This window comes from Tenrec ecaudatus, chromosome 10 (assembly GCF_050624435.1).
Source record: "Tenrec ecaudatus isolate mTenEca1 chromosome 10, mTenEca1.hap1, whole genome shotgun sequence".
Classification (NCBI taxonomy): domain Eukaryota; kingdom Metazoa; phylum Chordata; class Mammalia; order Afrosoricida; family Tenrecidae; genus Tenrec; species Tenrec ecaudatus.
Window position 1 is genome coordinate 58,152,281 of NC_134539.1, and position 16,016 is coordinate 58,168,296.

Consider the following 16,016-nt stretch of genomic DNA (forward strand, 5'->3'; position numbering starts at 1 on the left):
TACATGGACAGCTGCCCTTCCCCCCAGAAGAATTTACTTCAGAGGACAGCACTGAAGCTGCAGTTCAGGGAGAGGGACATGTCTGATCAGAGCACACGGGAGCAAATGAAGGGGGAGGAAGAGAGAGTGGAGCACTTCCTGGCCCACCAATCCCTGAAGACAATATTCCCACTCAGAGCAGCCAATCCACAGAGAAGACCACGTGGGCGGCCCCACTATGAGATAAAACATCCCTCACTGACCCATAGCCCTACAGGGGACAACACTGGAGACACAGTGTGGAAATTGCACCTGGTCTGATCCCACCACACCGAGGCAAAACACTAAGGACGTACAACAGAACAGCAAGGGCAACAGTGCGATGAAGTCCCCAGGAAATACCAAAAATAGACTTTAGGGCCAGGTCTTGGCACCCCATCAGACTCAACTGAAAAACACTCCTAAAGGTCAACAAATAGTCCCTGAACTAAAAACAAGCTTTTCTTTCTTGTTGTGTTGTGGGCTTTTTTGTTTTATTTTTGTCATTGGCTTTTTGTTGCTGTTGTTTTGTTTTCTTTTGTTGCTTGGTTTTACTCTGTCTTGTTTTTGTGCATGTTATTATCTTCACAGGTCTGTCTAAATAAGATAGGCTGAATGAACAAGCTGGGGGAGAAAACCACAGGACCGATAGTTCTGGGAGTACATGGGAGAGGAGGAGGTGCGGGGAAAGGAAGTGGTGTTAACAAACCCAGGGACAAGGGACTAACAAGTAATACAAATCGGTGGTGAGGAGGGTGTAGGAGGCCTGGTAGGGCGTGATCAAGGGTAATGTAACCAAGAGGAATTACTGAAACCCAAATGAAGACTGAGCATGATAGTGGGACAAGAGGAAAGTCAAAGGAAATAGAGGAAAGAGCTAGGAGGAAAAGGGCATTTATAGAGGTCTAAATGGGGGCATGTACATATGTAAATATATTTATATATGAGGGTGAGGAAACAGATCTATGTGCATATATGTATAGGTTTAGTATTAAGGTAGCAGATGAACATTGGGCCTCCACTAAAGTACTCCCTCAATGCAAGAATACTTTGTTCTATTAAACTGGCATTCCATGATGCTCACTTTCCCAACACGATCGCTGATCGCTGAAGACAAAGCAGGTGCATAAGCAAATGTGGTGAAGAAAACTGATGGAGCCCGGCTATCAAAAGGTATAGCATCTAGGGTCTTAAAAACTTGAAGGTAAACAAGAGGCCATCTAGCTCAGAAGCAACAAAACCCACATGGAAGAAGCACACCAGCCTGTGTGATCACAAGGTGCCAGAGGGATCAGTTATCAGGCATCAAAGAACAAAAAATCATATCATTGTGTGCTTACCTCCTAGATAAGATCACTGAAGACAAAGGGGTGCACAGGAAAATGTGGTGAAGAAAGCTGATGGAGCCCAGCTATCACAAGATATAGCGTCTACGATCTTAAAGACTTGAAGGTAAATAAGTGGCCATCTAGCTCAGAAGCAACAAAGCCCACATGGAAGGTGTGGAAGGATGAGGTATCAAGCATCAAAGAACAAAAAATCATATCATTGTGAATGAGGGGGAGTGCGGAGTGGGGACCCAAAGCCCATTCGTAGGCAACTGGACATTACCTTGCGGAAAGGTCATGGGGAGGAGACGAGCCAGTCAGGATGCAGTGTAGCAACAATGAAACATACAACTTTCCTCTAGTTCCTAAATGCTTCCTTCCTATCCACTATCATGATCCCAATTCTACCTTATAAATCTGGCTAGACCAGAGAATGTCCACTGGTACAGATAGGAACTGGAAACACAGGGAATCCGGGATGGATGATCCCTTCAGGACCACTGCTGTGAGTAGTCATATGGGGAGGGTCAACGGAGGGTGGGGTAGAGAGGGGGAACCGATTATAAGGATCTACATAGAACTTCCTCCCTGGGGGGCGGACAAAGGAGGAGTGGGTAAGGGGAGACCTCGGACAGTGTAAGGTATGACAAAATAATAATTTATAAATTATCAAGGTTCATGAGGGAGGGGAAGTGGGAAGGGAGGGGGGGAAATGAGGAGCTGATGCCAGGGGCTTACGTGGAGAGCAAATGTTTTGACAATGATGACGACAACAAATGTACAAATGTGCTTTAGGCAATTGATGTATGTATTGATTATGATAAGAATTGTATGAGCCCCCAACAAAATGATTTTAAAAATGATATTATCATCCCTATCACACAAAGCTATTATCAGTATTAAATAAATTAAGTAATTAGAATGTTTACTCTGTGCTTAGCACAGCATAAGAACTTAAAACATAGGGATGTTTGCCTCATTTGCCCTTTTCCCTTAAGAGAAACAAGTTCAAGACCCCAAAAGATTGAGAAGCTGGAAAACTTGGAACCAGCTTACCAGATGGGAGAAATAAACAACCCCAATATAAAACCGGCCAAATGCGATTTAGAAATGTAATGCTGGAAAGTAAGCCAGAGCGCGGGCTGTAACTGCCCTGTGCCAGGCTTTGGGACCCAAGTGTTGTGGAAGGGACCGGATGGGCTAGGGGATGACACTTTCTGACACTGCAGGGGGACAGGAGCCAGTCATTCTGGCTCCCTGCACCCCCACGCCCTCTGAAACACTCAGCCACGCCTAGCGCTCCACCAGGAAAGAATGAAAACGAAACACTTTAAAAAGAAAACAAAAACCAGGGCAACTCTAGCCATCTTGGCCTCAACTGACACCTAAGCAAAGCATCTCACTCTGGCTTTGGGTTTCAAAGCCTCCTCCCACCAGCTCTTCCAATCCCAGGGGCCGAAGCAAGGGCAGGGGCTTTGGGTTCAGCAGAGAGGGACTGACCCCCCGGAGCTACCGCATGTGATGGTGGCATCCTGGGGAAATGATGTCGTCACATCTCTGAGCCACAGTAGGCTAACAACTCTCTGAGTTGAAGCGGTAAATGCACATGGCTTTAAAAAGTAGCCCATTTGTTAAGTCAAGCCCTCAATAAACAGATCGCTAGGCCACTAGCACTTCTTTTAATTCTTGGAAGCTCCCCAGCCTGTGAGAACACTGTCGACAGAAGGAAAGCCATGACCTCCTGCTGTCCACAAGTCAACGCCTGCAAGCAAGGCAACCCTGCCACAGAGGAGGGCGGTGGAAGTACTTTCTGATTTCCATACTCTCCAGTCATTCAGGAACCGTTACTAGGCAGACAGCTATTTATAAACAAACAACACTGTCTCAAGAACAGAATGTTAAACTTGAACTGCAAACAACACTTGGAATACAAGCACTTTATGAAATCAGCCCTGAAAAGAGTCTTCCCAGCCCTGGCTCATGAATACACAATCTTTTGAAAATTAAAACATAAATGAATTTGTATTTCATTGCTTTCATTTAGCATTATATCATAAGCATTTTTCATATTGCTACAGAATTACAGTTAATTATCACTTAAAACGACTGCAGGAAATTCTACTAAACTGATTCACAGCCGATTATTTAACTATTTCTCAAAGAGCATTTATGGATTTGGCATGTCTGGTGGACAATCCTCAAGCTTCAGAGTAAAAACCCTCCCGTGTTCAAACAGCTCATGGGATCTGTCTCCTTGGTTTGGAGGCTCAGGGTCATGGTTTCATGGCACATCCCAGTAACTGGCCTCATAAGTGTGTTGGTGCTTCTGTTCTGCCTCCCAGGTCGGCGCATCATGCTCAGAATCTTAAAAGCTTTCAAGTGGCCATCCACGGCCCAATAATTAGACTCTATGCCTGGAAAGGGGGAGTGGGCGTCAGGAACAGGAGGGGGAAATGCAATGTGCGGCTATTTGCCACCATGGACAACTGCCTCGCGTCATCAGACCGAAAGAAAGTTAGATGGTACCCAGCTCCCATTACTGAACATCGTTATCTCAGAGTCTATAAAAGAATCCTAAATCCTAAAAGGGGGGATTTGCAACGCTCACGGGACGCAGACTCTCTGGGGCCCTGGGAGCTGGTGAAGTCCTGAAACGATTGTGCCGCGGTAATCGTGGAGCCCTGGTGGGGAGCTCTGACTCAGCACCGACTCGATGGCAGCGGGTGTGGCTTGGGTTGGCAACAATCTTTAAACCTTAAACCAAAACTATCCCGACATCTTAAAAAAAAATGGTTTAGCTTAACTAGCAAAATAGTCTGCCTCAAGCAGTATGCTCTTATAAGAATTTCCTATGTATGACTGAATCGACAGCAACAACTCGAATTTCCATAGGAACCTCAGAGGGGAGCATGCTGGCGCTGACGACGGAGGAGGCCTATGAGAAAGAAGGTGACACTGGCGGACGCGCAGCAAGCATCAAGGTTATTACACTGCAGAAGCACAAACCGAGGAACTGATGCACGTGCGGCTGTGGATAATCTCAACAAGATCAATTTTCTTAACTGTGTTAGACTTGGCCTTCTTTCCATTTCTTTGTCACGTCAAGCTTATGGGCAAGTCATTTAACCTTCCGAATCTCTTTGCTTCCGCTGCAGCTGCGAAGTCTTCATCACAAGCTTGTTGCAAGAAGTCGAAGGGATCATACATGAAAAACATCATTTCCCTTGTTCCCAATCACAGATTATGCAGTCACAAATCCTTTTCCATACAGAGTTTTCTCCTTCCACTGGGTTGTTTCCTTAGGTTAAATTTCCCCCAATGGATTATTGGTGTCGAAAGTAATATTATTTTCATGACTATCAAAAAATCTCTTTCCAAAGGACTTTCAACGGGCTGTAAAGCAGTATACTGGCCAGTCTGCCATCTGGCCAGACTTAGAGAGGTAAGACCTCACTCAGTAAGTGGGATGTCATGGGACTACACAGACAGACCCCTGGACTAAAGACTTCATGGGCAGCCACACGGCAACCCTGATGGCACATGATTGACTCTGACAGGCACTTGGAGCTGCCAGGCCTGTGTGCAGAGGCAGGAACACCTAGACCTAACAGCAACACTCGCTGCCAGCCACAGACATAGCCCGCCCACTGCCCCAGGCCGGGTCTGCATCTAAATGGGTCTTGCTCCCTGGCCTTGCTGCCTTATTATAGCACATCCCTGTTTTTCCCTTTCTTAGCCCCTCCGGACCCTCAAACTCAACACGAAATGCCACATGCTCTCCGGATTCTGGATCTACCTGGTTACAAGCTCTCTCTCCCTCTGGCCACCCAATCTCAAATCACTTTAAACAATAAGCACAGCAGCCCCCACCAGGCATTGTCCCAACATACACTATTCAGTCCTCCCGGCCACCCTATGTGATAAATATTACATCTCCCAAACTTAGAGGTTCCCCATCTGACAGAGGTCATGGACTCATTCAAATGCCTATTTATGACGTGCCCATCCCCAGTCCAGGTGAGAGCTGGGTACAAGGGCACAGCAGAGGAAGCAGATGGTAAACAAGTACAAAGAGTCATGACATCCCCAACGGAAAAGACAGGGTGCCGAGTACTCGTGATAAGGGAGAGTAATGGGGGGTTCCTGGCTATGTAAGTTACAGCCAGCCAGGCTTCTCCCACAGGGTCACTTTGAAGGCTGACATGAAGGTTGGGGGTCCGGTTATTCACGAGAGGAAGAAAGGCCGTCGCAGGCAGAGGGAGGAGCGTGCATGCCGTCTTGTGAGAAGAGCCGCAGAGCAGAGCAGCGCATGCACGGGGAGAGGGGTGCACGCTGAGCTTGGAGGACCAGGGAGGGGGGTGAGATCACATGGGGCAGGGTCTCATGGGCTATGTCAAGGAGTCCGTTATTCTAAGGTTGCAGAAACGTCATAGAAGGGTCAGTAGAAACAAAATAGACCCGAGGGCCACCTGACTGTAGAAGACAGAATCTTCTGATTAGCGGAGAAAAACAGTCTTTATTGAGTACCCACTACGTGCCAGGCACCATGGTAAGTGCTTTCCATTCCAGAACTTATATAACAAGTCTGAGAGGAACATGGCATTAGCTCCATCAGTGACTTAACCCAAGATTACAGGTGAGTCGGTGGCAGAATCAGGCCTAAAACCCAATCCTGAGCATTCCTAAAGCCATGGCACATCTGTACACGATGGTGCTTCTAAAAGCTTTCGAGCCATACAAATGGGCATGGGCAAGTGGGGCTATTCTCAACAGTACAGACGCCAGAGAACAAGCCTCTTTACCAACCCGATCGTATTTGAACAAATGCTTGAGCCAAGACCGAGGAAGTTTAAGAACTAGAAATAGGGTCCTTACAAAAACGCCAGCAGGCCAGGAAGGTAGGAATACCACAAGAACAGCAAAGAACTGGAACGGAGAGAAAGCCCGGTGGGGACAGGATGAGACAATTGTTTTATTCACACCTAACTTAACGGACTTTCCCACTCCCTTCTAGAGGAAGCCACTGACGACCACAAAACCTACTGCACAGTACCGTTGCATGTGAGTTATACTTAAAACCTTTGATGCCTGGCATGTTCCACGCTCAACCAGTCAATTCATACATGGATGGATAAACAGAACGTGCTCTCTGCGTACATGGAATATTATTCTACCATAAAGAGGTGGGAAGTCTACATGCATGCCCAAAGCCTAGGTGAACACTGAAAACTTTACACGATTCAAGGAAGGTGGAGTCAGGGGCTACTGCTCAATGAGCACCTTCTCTGAATGCCCCGAGTCAGAGTCCGAGTCCCTCCTGAGCTCTCACAGTGCCAATATATTATTTTCCCAACCCAGCTCCCCAGCTAGACTCTGAGCCTCCTTGACGGCGAGACTGTCTGGTATCCATCCATTGCAGTACAGACAGACAGCCTGGCCCGGGACCTACGTTTGAAAATGATATGGATGGATGGAGAAACTTTCTGAGCAAAGCCAGAGGGACCTATGTCTTGCTGAACCCTAGCTAAATACAACTCCCAACGTGCATACAGCTATCAGTCATCTGACACTGGAATACGAGGAACTGTGAGTTTCCTCATGAAATCACAAGCATTCTGGCCCCTCTTTAATATGCAAGCTGACTCCAGCATTAGCATTAGATGCCAGGAGCATTTCCTATCAGCATTCCACAGGAAGACCCAACTACCTCCACATAGAAATCATGCCTTTTAGCTCAAGCCAAATGAAAAACGTCTGTGACTTACAAAGACCCGGGAAGGAAGACACAGAGAACGCTGCGGCCATTTCCATTTCAACCACAGGATTTGCTCTTGAAAATGCTACAATAAAAAATATTAAGGCCAAAAAAACCTAACAGCAGCCAAAGGACCACAGTCATAAAGGAAAAACATAAATCCTAAAAGACACTGGCATGGAAGACTCTCCCTCACCTTCCAGAGAAGTGAGCTTAGGTCATGAGGCACACTCCGAGCAAAGGAAGCGTGACTCACATTTGAGAGCAGGAAAACGAATCAGAACAACAAACAGAACACTAACCCACACCCACACAGAGTGCGCTGTGTTAGGTATGCATATGTGCTTCACCTGTTCAGTCATTTGATCCTCATGGCAGCCCTCTGAGGAGCAAGCTGGGCCAGGCCAAAGCCATGGTATTTTCAATCTCTTCGTACGCACGTGAGAGCTGGACAGTGACTCGCCTCTGAAATACGGAGTTGGTGACGAGTATTAAACTCACCGTGGGTTACTGGAGGAACAAGCAAAGCTGTCTGGAAGGAGGTAGGGCCAGAATGCTCCTTGGAAGTGAGGAGGGCGAGCATCTGTGTCACAAACTGGATAAGGTATCGGGAGACCAGTTCTGGGGAAGGACCATCATTCACGCTTGGTAAAGTGCAAGGTCAAGCAGCAAGAGGAAGAGAAGGACTGACCCAAAGGCGGCAACAATGAGCTCAAACACAACAACTGTGAGGACGGCGCACGATCAGGCAGGGTTTCATGCTGGTGCTCTGAGTTGGAGCCACACTGCTCTATGAAGAGAGTGCTACTAGCCCCCTTTTAGGAATGAGGCAAGCACAGAGAGGTTAAGTGGCTAGCCCAAGGTCACCCAGCAGCGGGCAAGCAAACAGTCTAGCCTCTATGGCCCTCAGGCAGCCTCCACCGCCGCTGAGAGGAGCTCTCTGCTCCTTCACCTCTCCAAGTGTCAGAGTCGCCTCGAATGAACGGATTCAATCCTGAGGTCAAAGGGGAGACAACAAAACATGAAACCAAAATTCTAAGACTCTCTCCACTTTTCTCCATCCAGAAATGATTTTTGTAAATGGCCTTCAAAAACGAAACAACACCACTCTATACCTTGAGGAGTTGTTTTAATATTAAAATCAGGTTTACAAAGAAAGTAACACTTAAAAACGCCCAGCTCGGAGCTCAATCAGTGGTAGCTATTATTACTCTTATGATAAAACAGGAACAACCATTTAATAGTAGAGCACAGTTTAATTATACACGATGTAGAATAATCAAATCGCATTCGTTTGAGGCCCCAGACCCCACAGCATAGATCGAGTTGTACCGCTGAAATATAACAACTCAAAGCTCAGAAATTACTTGTTTCCATTAGAGAGCTGACAAGTCGTTTCTTCAATTGGTCACTGGTGGTTTGCAGATGACTATTAGCTGTAACGAGCATTCTAAATTAAACCCAGAGACAGTCCCGCTCTCTTCTGGAAAGACAACGGGGAGGTGGGGGAGAAAGAGATGCAATTGTGCACCGTCCTTCGCTCTCTGTCCTCCACCTTCCCTCAGAGAAATAGCTCCTGTGTCTTGCACAGTATGGATTTCATTTGGTTACAAATGAGGAAGGGTCTAATTTTTCCCATGATAAATGAAAGCGCTGAACAGGTAACTTGTTAAGGAGAATTGGAATTGCGAAAATAACCTCATTTTCCTACTACTTGACATCAAACCTCCACTGTTAACAAATGGCAGACATGATGCTGGGAGGCCGCATCTATCACCAAGTAATGCATTCTCACACAATCACTGCACAGCACAGGGTCGAGGCGGCTCACATTTCACTCACTGGCAGCTGAGGCGAAGCCCACAAAATGCAGGAGGAAGCACGATGGCGGGGGATGAAAAGTGACTCTGGAATCATTAAAGGCCTGGACTCAAATCCTAGCTCTGCCACTTGGGTATTGTAGGACCTTACACAAGTCTCTCCTAGACCTAAGAGTCCTTTTCTGTGAAATGGGGAAACATAAAGAAGTTCCAAGAGTTGCAGCCAGGATTAAATGAGAGCCATGCATAACGTGCCCTACACTCAGCAGGCAAACGGTAGCGATCCTCCACTGTCGGAAACTGTTAACAACCTCCCCACTGAGACACAAGAAACACACCACGCTCCCCAAAGATTAGAAACGGTGATGCAGTCAGAACCCATGAGGGGCCCGCTTCTAAAAGGGCTGACTGCCTGGCTGGGTAACAGTCTCACAGAATCCCACTAGACGAGCACTCCCCCGAACACTGTATTATTCAGCGGAGGCATTTCTCAAGAAATACAGCTCCTCCTGGGCCTGCTTGGACCGCACGACAGACACAATTTATTAGGGACAAGAATCTGGTATTGTCACTTACATTTTCAAAGTCCTTCATGTTCCGCACTCTGGTGGGAGACACCGTTTCTTCGGAGACGGTTGGGAGCACTATAAAAGGGTCAAAAGACACAGGAAAACGTCAGGATGGGCAAATCCCCCAACATTGCTGCGAAGGAAGAGCCCAGGGAATTAAAAAAGCAAACAACTTCCCACCTGAATCATGCTGGATTTTCTGTCTCCTGTGATTTACAGAATGGAGTCCAAGGAAAGTTCTAAAGTGCTACATTTCAAATATTGACAAATTACTTAAACGAACACCAATTTACACTGTCAGAGGACAAACCCAGAGGACGGGCTGGGCGTGAGACCAAGTGAGGGGCCGGCTCCATCCTGCCTTCCTGCTCGCCATGTGCTTTGTGTGTCCGTAATTAAAACAAAGCGTGTCTAATCGACTCAAGAGCAGTGGTTGGCGATCTTTGCCTTAAAAGGCCAGGCAATATGAACCTCAGGCACTGCAGGCTCGACCCAAAGCCTCAGACCTGCCACAACTATTCAAATCTGCTTTGGAAGGACACTCACAGTCATAGACAGCTCATGTACAAATAAGAGTAGAGGGGTGTCAATAAAACTTTATTCTACAAGCAGGAACCAGGCCAGGTTAGGCCAGCAGACTTGTCAATCTCTGCCTGCGAGTGGTTAGAGACACTATCAATATTCAAAGCTTTCCACAGCCCCCTTAAATCAACAAATATTTATGACATACCTGGGCTCTGCACCAAGCACAAGGTGCTGGTTCACCACTCAAGAGATTTGCCTTGTCCAATGAGCAAGACAGAGACGTAAACAGACCATTATCACTTTGGGGAGTAAAGGTGTGTAAAGAGTGAAAGAATTTATTCTTTTAACAAATAAAGCTTCAGTATCAGTCTCTTCAAGTCACCATTCAAGACGTGGTTAAAAAAATTTTTTAATGTTTTAATGGAATCTCTATTCTTGAGGGAGGAGACAGGCCACAACCAAAGTCATAGGCCCACTATGTATGGTGCCCCCTGCCATTGAGTCAATTCCAACTCAAAGCAACCCTATATAGGATCCCCGCAACTGTAAGATATTTATGGGGACAGATAGCCTCATCTTTCTCCACTGAAACAGACAGTGGTTTTGAACCAAGACCTCACAGTAAGCAGCCTGCTGCCTAACCGACACGGCTACAGGGGCTCCTTTTTACGTATGTTAGAAAGTGATACATGCTATGGATATAAATAAGTGGGTAAGCATAAGAAATACTAGGGTGAGGTTTGCAAAGTTAAATGAGTGCTTAAGAAAGGGTTCCTGAGAAGGTGACATGAGAGAAAAGACTGCAAAAGGTAGAGCCAAGTCTCTAGGGCAGCTGTTCTCAACCTGTGAGTCACGACCCCTTTGGGGGTCAAATGACCCTTTCACCAGGGTTACCCAATTCTTAACAGTAGCAAAATGGCAGTTATGAAGTAGCAATGAAAATAATGTTTTGATTGGGAGGTCACCACCACACGTGGAACTGTATTAAAGGGTCTCGGCAGTAGGAAAGTTGAGGACCCCTGGGCTAGAGATTCTGGTCAAGCGAGGGGAAAAGACAGGGGCCAGAGAAGCACTGGGAGCCAGACTGTGTATAAACCATGTAGGCTTGTCTAAGGACTGTCAGGAGCCACTGGGGATCCCAAGCTAAGGAGAAACAAGATCGAACTTGAGTTTCTACAGGCTCCCCTTGCTGCCATTCCGAGAGCACGCAGGACGGGATTAGGATGGAAGTACGGCCAGCTAGTGGACAACTTGGATAATCTGGGGCAGAGATGACGATGGCAGGCACCATGGTGATAGTATTATAAATAGGTGCCAAGTGGTCTGATTCCAGATGTTTTGAAAATAACCCAAAGACATAAATGAAATGGAATGAAATCGCCAAGGCTCCTTTTAGGAGAGCGCAAAACAAACGGGCCTGGGAGGAGTCGGAGGAGCGTCTGAAGGAAATGGGCAGCAAGCAGCCCTCCACGGCCCAATTGGCCTCTATCCGCCAGGGGCCCCAGAGAAAGAGGGAGAGTTATCAAGAGAAGCACATGAGAAGTGTGGCTAAGCGCCTCCATGAACAATGCTGCTCATCTTACTGACCATTTTGATCTAAGAGTCTATAAAGCAATCCTGATCAAAAGGGAGGGGGAGTGTACAAGAGAACACCAAATCCTCAGATAGTGCAGCTCGCTAAAGCCGTGGCATCTGAGGAAGCCCTAAAACTATTGCCTTGAATTAATTTATAAACCTTGATCCAAAACTATCCCTCGAAGTGTTCCTAAACTGAAACAATGGTTTAGCTTGCCTAATAACCAATGTCTACCTTGAGCCCAACGCTCTCTCAAGATCTACCTGTACGGGATCAAAGTGGCAACTACTCCGCACCGTAGGGCAGTGAGTTCAAGTCCACGGGGAGGCAAGGCAGGGGGAGAATGGCTGCACAGCTGGAAGAATGTCGTCAATGCCAACGAAGTCACTGTGAACACGGTGTTGGATTGTGCTGTTTGTCTGTGTGTATTTTCAATAATGAAATCTTTTTTTAAGTTTTTCTTTCTCTTTTTTTTAAGAAACAAGAAGCAAGTCCCAGGGAGGTGAAGGAGGAGAAGAAAGGAAGAGATTCAGAGGGCGGCTGATCATGGTATTCGGGGCCCATTCAGGGACCCCGTGAACGGTGCACATGGGGAAGGCTCAGGAGCCGGGCAGTGGCACGCTAAGGGCACACAGGATTGCTTTCCTGCCCCTCACACAGGCCATGCTCTGTCCCTTCTGTCTGGGAGACTCTCTTATCCCCCCCCTATGCGCATCCTACTCACTCCAATTCTCAGCTCCAGCATCAGTGTTTCAGGAAACGCTTTCCCGGCCCACCTCCTCCGTCCCACTCCTCCCGCCAACAGGCACTGAGTAAATCTCTCTCCCACTCCCTCTTACAAAGCCTTAAACTTGTGCACTCGTTCATTACACTGATCGTTCCATCCGCTTTGCTCAACTCTCTTCTGTGCTAAACCATAACCTTGTACGGCAGGAACCAAGGTTAAATTCTCAGCCCTTAGCCCAGAGCCATTTGTTCACCAGTGCTTAAATTAAAGAGTAGGCCTGTCACTTCCCTGACTGTGGGCATGGAAAATTGAAATCAGGCTTGTTGGATTTTGTGTTTAAAGAAAAAGTCAGGAGATTCTGAGGGAAAACTTAAAGGGGGTACGTAAGTTAGGGTCTTCAAAAATATAAATGTGTGACACTTACCCTGCCTACTCTAAACAGTACATCTTTTTGCATATATCTTATCTCTTTAGAAATGGGAGCCCTAGGGGTGTAGTGGTTATGCACTGGGTTGTGATCGGCATGGTCAGCAGTTCAAAACCACCAGCAGCTCTGCAGGAGAAAGACTGGGGTTTCCCCTCCCCATAGTTAGTCTCGGAAACCCACAGGGGGTTACTATGAGTCAACATTGACTTGATGGCAGTGAGTTTCGTTTTTTTGGTTTTATCTCTTTGGGAAGGATCCTGGTAGCTTAATGGGCTATTCGGTTGGGCGCTACCCACAAGGTCAGTAGTTCAAACCCACCAGCTGCTCCAGATACTGCGCTCATAAACATGGATACTCTCGGAAACCCACACAGGTACGTCTCCTCTGCCCCATGGGGCCGACTGTAAGCAGGATTTGACTTGAGTTTGTTTGGTTATCACTTTGGAGAGGGACTACCGAGTCAAAATCTCTCTCAGGAGTTCCAGAAGGGAAATTATTAGCACTCCCACAGAGACATTTAGGAAGGCATTTACTTTTTTCTAAAACCAAAATTATGACGAATGCTTAGCAAAACTCAAACTGCCAGGCAGGAAGTCCACAAGGCAGGCTGGCACACGTGGGGAAGCTGGGCTGAGGCCGGCAGACGGACTATGGCAGGTGGCCAGGACAGCCTTCCCACACTGAAGTAGACAGCAGATCCCCAGGGCCCCGGCAGTGGGGCGACAAAACTGCATGTCGGACCCCATCACTAATGCAACGTCCACCTCCACAGTCCTTCAGTGTGGTAGACAATAGGTGAGTCTCTATAACTCGGTAGCAAGAAATTAAATCATGAAGTATTTGCGTATGGAGCAAATCAACTCCTCCTCGCGTGCAGGCTGTATGAAAAGCGTCAGAGAACAAATCCGTACTTCTACAACCTACTGAGCACCCACTCGGTGCTCGGCTGAGCTCCAGCCACAGGCCTCCGAGACACTCGGGGTCGACACCCCACTCACTCACTCACTCACTCTCTCACCACTCACTTACCACTCACTCACTCACCACTCACTTACCACTCACTCACCACTCACTTACCACTCACTCACTCATTCACCACTCACTCACTTACTCTCTTACCACTCACTCAATCACTCATTCACCACTCACTTACCACTCACCACTCACTTACCACTCACTCACTCACTCACCACTCACTGACCACTCACCACTCCCTCACTCATTCACCACTCAGACACTGCACATTCACTCATCACTTACTCATTCATCCACCACTTACTAGCTCACTCACTCAAAACTAACTCACTCACCTCTCACTCACACATCACTTACCCACAACTCACTCATTCACCACTCAAGCACCACTCACTCACTCACCCACTCACTAACACACTCACCACTCACTGACCACTCACTCACTCACTCACGACTCACTCACTCACTCACCACTCACTCACTCACTCCTCAATCCCTCATTCACCACTCGAGTAGCTATCACTCACTCACCACTCACTAACACACTCACCACAAAAAAAAGGAAAAAAAAAAAAGACTGGGTGTCTAGTGTCTACTTCCCTTGTTCTGACCCAAGAGCATGCCCAGTTCTGTGTACTTACCACCATTTCCCAAAGCAGCAGCGGGGGTGACGCCATCCAGGTCATCTGGTAAATTGGGAACAAGGCCACTAGGAGAGAACATGTGCAGTAAGAGATGAGCTCGTGTTGGAGCAGACGCTGCTCAAACTGCCTGAGCATCCCAGCGCAAGCACCGGGCCCCTGGCAACGAGGGGCTCACACCTGAACTCACCTGGGAGGCACGCAATGCAGATAAACTCAGGCTCTGGGGTTGTTTTAGCTTGGGGGCCGGGTTCCAACTGGAACACTCCGTGGCTGAGGAACCTTCGGAGGATCATTTAACAAGCCCTACCTACACCAGATGTTCCGGGTGCTATATGTGGGCTAGCTATACAAGGGCAGGGCCAGACACAAGTGAGTTATGTTTCTTTTTATTTTAAAAAAATAAATCATTCTATTTGAGCCCTTGGTAGCAGCTCCTCTTTTATCCCCTCCCTCCCCCACCCCCGTGACCCCTTGATAAATTATAAATTATTATTCTCATATCTTACACCATCCACTGTCTCCCTTCAGTCACATTTCTATTGTTCATGCCCCCTGGGGGGGGTTAGTGTTACACATCAATCGTTGCAATCGGTTCCCCCTTTCGCCTTCTCCCCACCTCTCCCCCTACCCTCATGGTGTCACACTCCCATTATTGTTCCCGATGGGTTGATCTGTCCTGGACTCTCTGTGTCGAGAGCTTAACTGTACCACTGTGCATGCTCTGCCCAGTCTAGCCGATTGGTAAGGTAGACTGGGGTCTTGATAGTGGGGGAGGGGAGGTAAATACTAAAAACTAGAGGAATGTTGTATGTCTCGTTGGTGCTATACTACACCCTGGCTGGCTCGTCCCTTCCTTGTGAGCCTTCTGTGAGGGGATGTCCAATTGTCTAGATGGACTTTGGGTCTCCACTCTGACCCCCTTGTTCATATTGATATGATTATTTGTTTTGGGTCTTTGGATACCTGACCCTTGATCCCATCAATACCTCGTGATCACACAGGCTGGTGTGCTTCTTCTTTGTGGGTTTGGTTGCTTCTGAGCTAGATAGTCACTTGTTTAACTTCAAGCCTATAAGACCCCATATGCTATATCTTCTAATAGGCACCATCAGTTTTCTTCACCACATTTGCTTATGGACCCATTTTTACTTCAGCAATTATCTCAGGAAGGTGAGCATCACAGAATGGCAGGTTATTAGAACAAAGTGTTCCTGTGTTGAGGGAGGACTTGAATAGAGAGAGGCCCAAGGTCCATCCGCTGCCTTGATACTTAACGTATAAATATATGTCCATAGACCTATATCCTTATTGTTATATATGAAAATATTTACACTTATACATGCCTATATTTATACCTCTATAAATGTCTTTTGCCTCTTAGTTCTTTCCTCTATGTTTCTGAACCTCACTTTCTACCAGTAAAGCTGGCTAAAAGGTTAGTCGTTCTAGCCCACGCAAAGGCACCTAGGAAGACAGGCCTGGAAATCTCCTTCAGAGGGGCTTGAAAGCCCTGTGGAGCGCAGTGCTAATCTGCACACACCTGGTCCCGAGTTGGAATCAACTGAATGGCAACTAACAGTAAGAAAGATCACATGATTTTGCGTATGCAGACATCTGGCACAGAGGGCACACGTAGTAAATAGCACCTCTTA

The 16,016-nt window shown here is 47.2% G+C and overlaps 1 protein-coding gene across 2 annotated transcripts in view; it reads right to left on the reverse strand.

The window, feature by feature from the left end:
• CDK5RAP2 (CDK5 regulatory subunit associated protein 2) overlaps window positions 1-16,016 on the reverse strand; it is a 206,328-nt gene that overhangs the window by 176,663 nt on the left and 13,649 nt on the right. For both annotated transcript variants that reach the window (XM_075560408.1, XM_075560407.1), the window contains exons 2-3: window positions 14,362-14,429; window positions 9,498-9,565 (exon numbers count right to left, since the gene is read on the reverse strand). In XM_075560408.1, coding sequence (XP_075416523.1) covers window positions 9,498-9,565; window positions 14,362-14,429 — 136 coding nt within the window. The remainder of the gene's footprint in view (window positions 1-9,497; window positions 9,566-14,361; window positions 14,430-16,016) is intronic.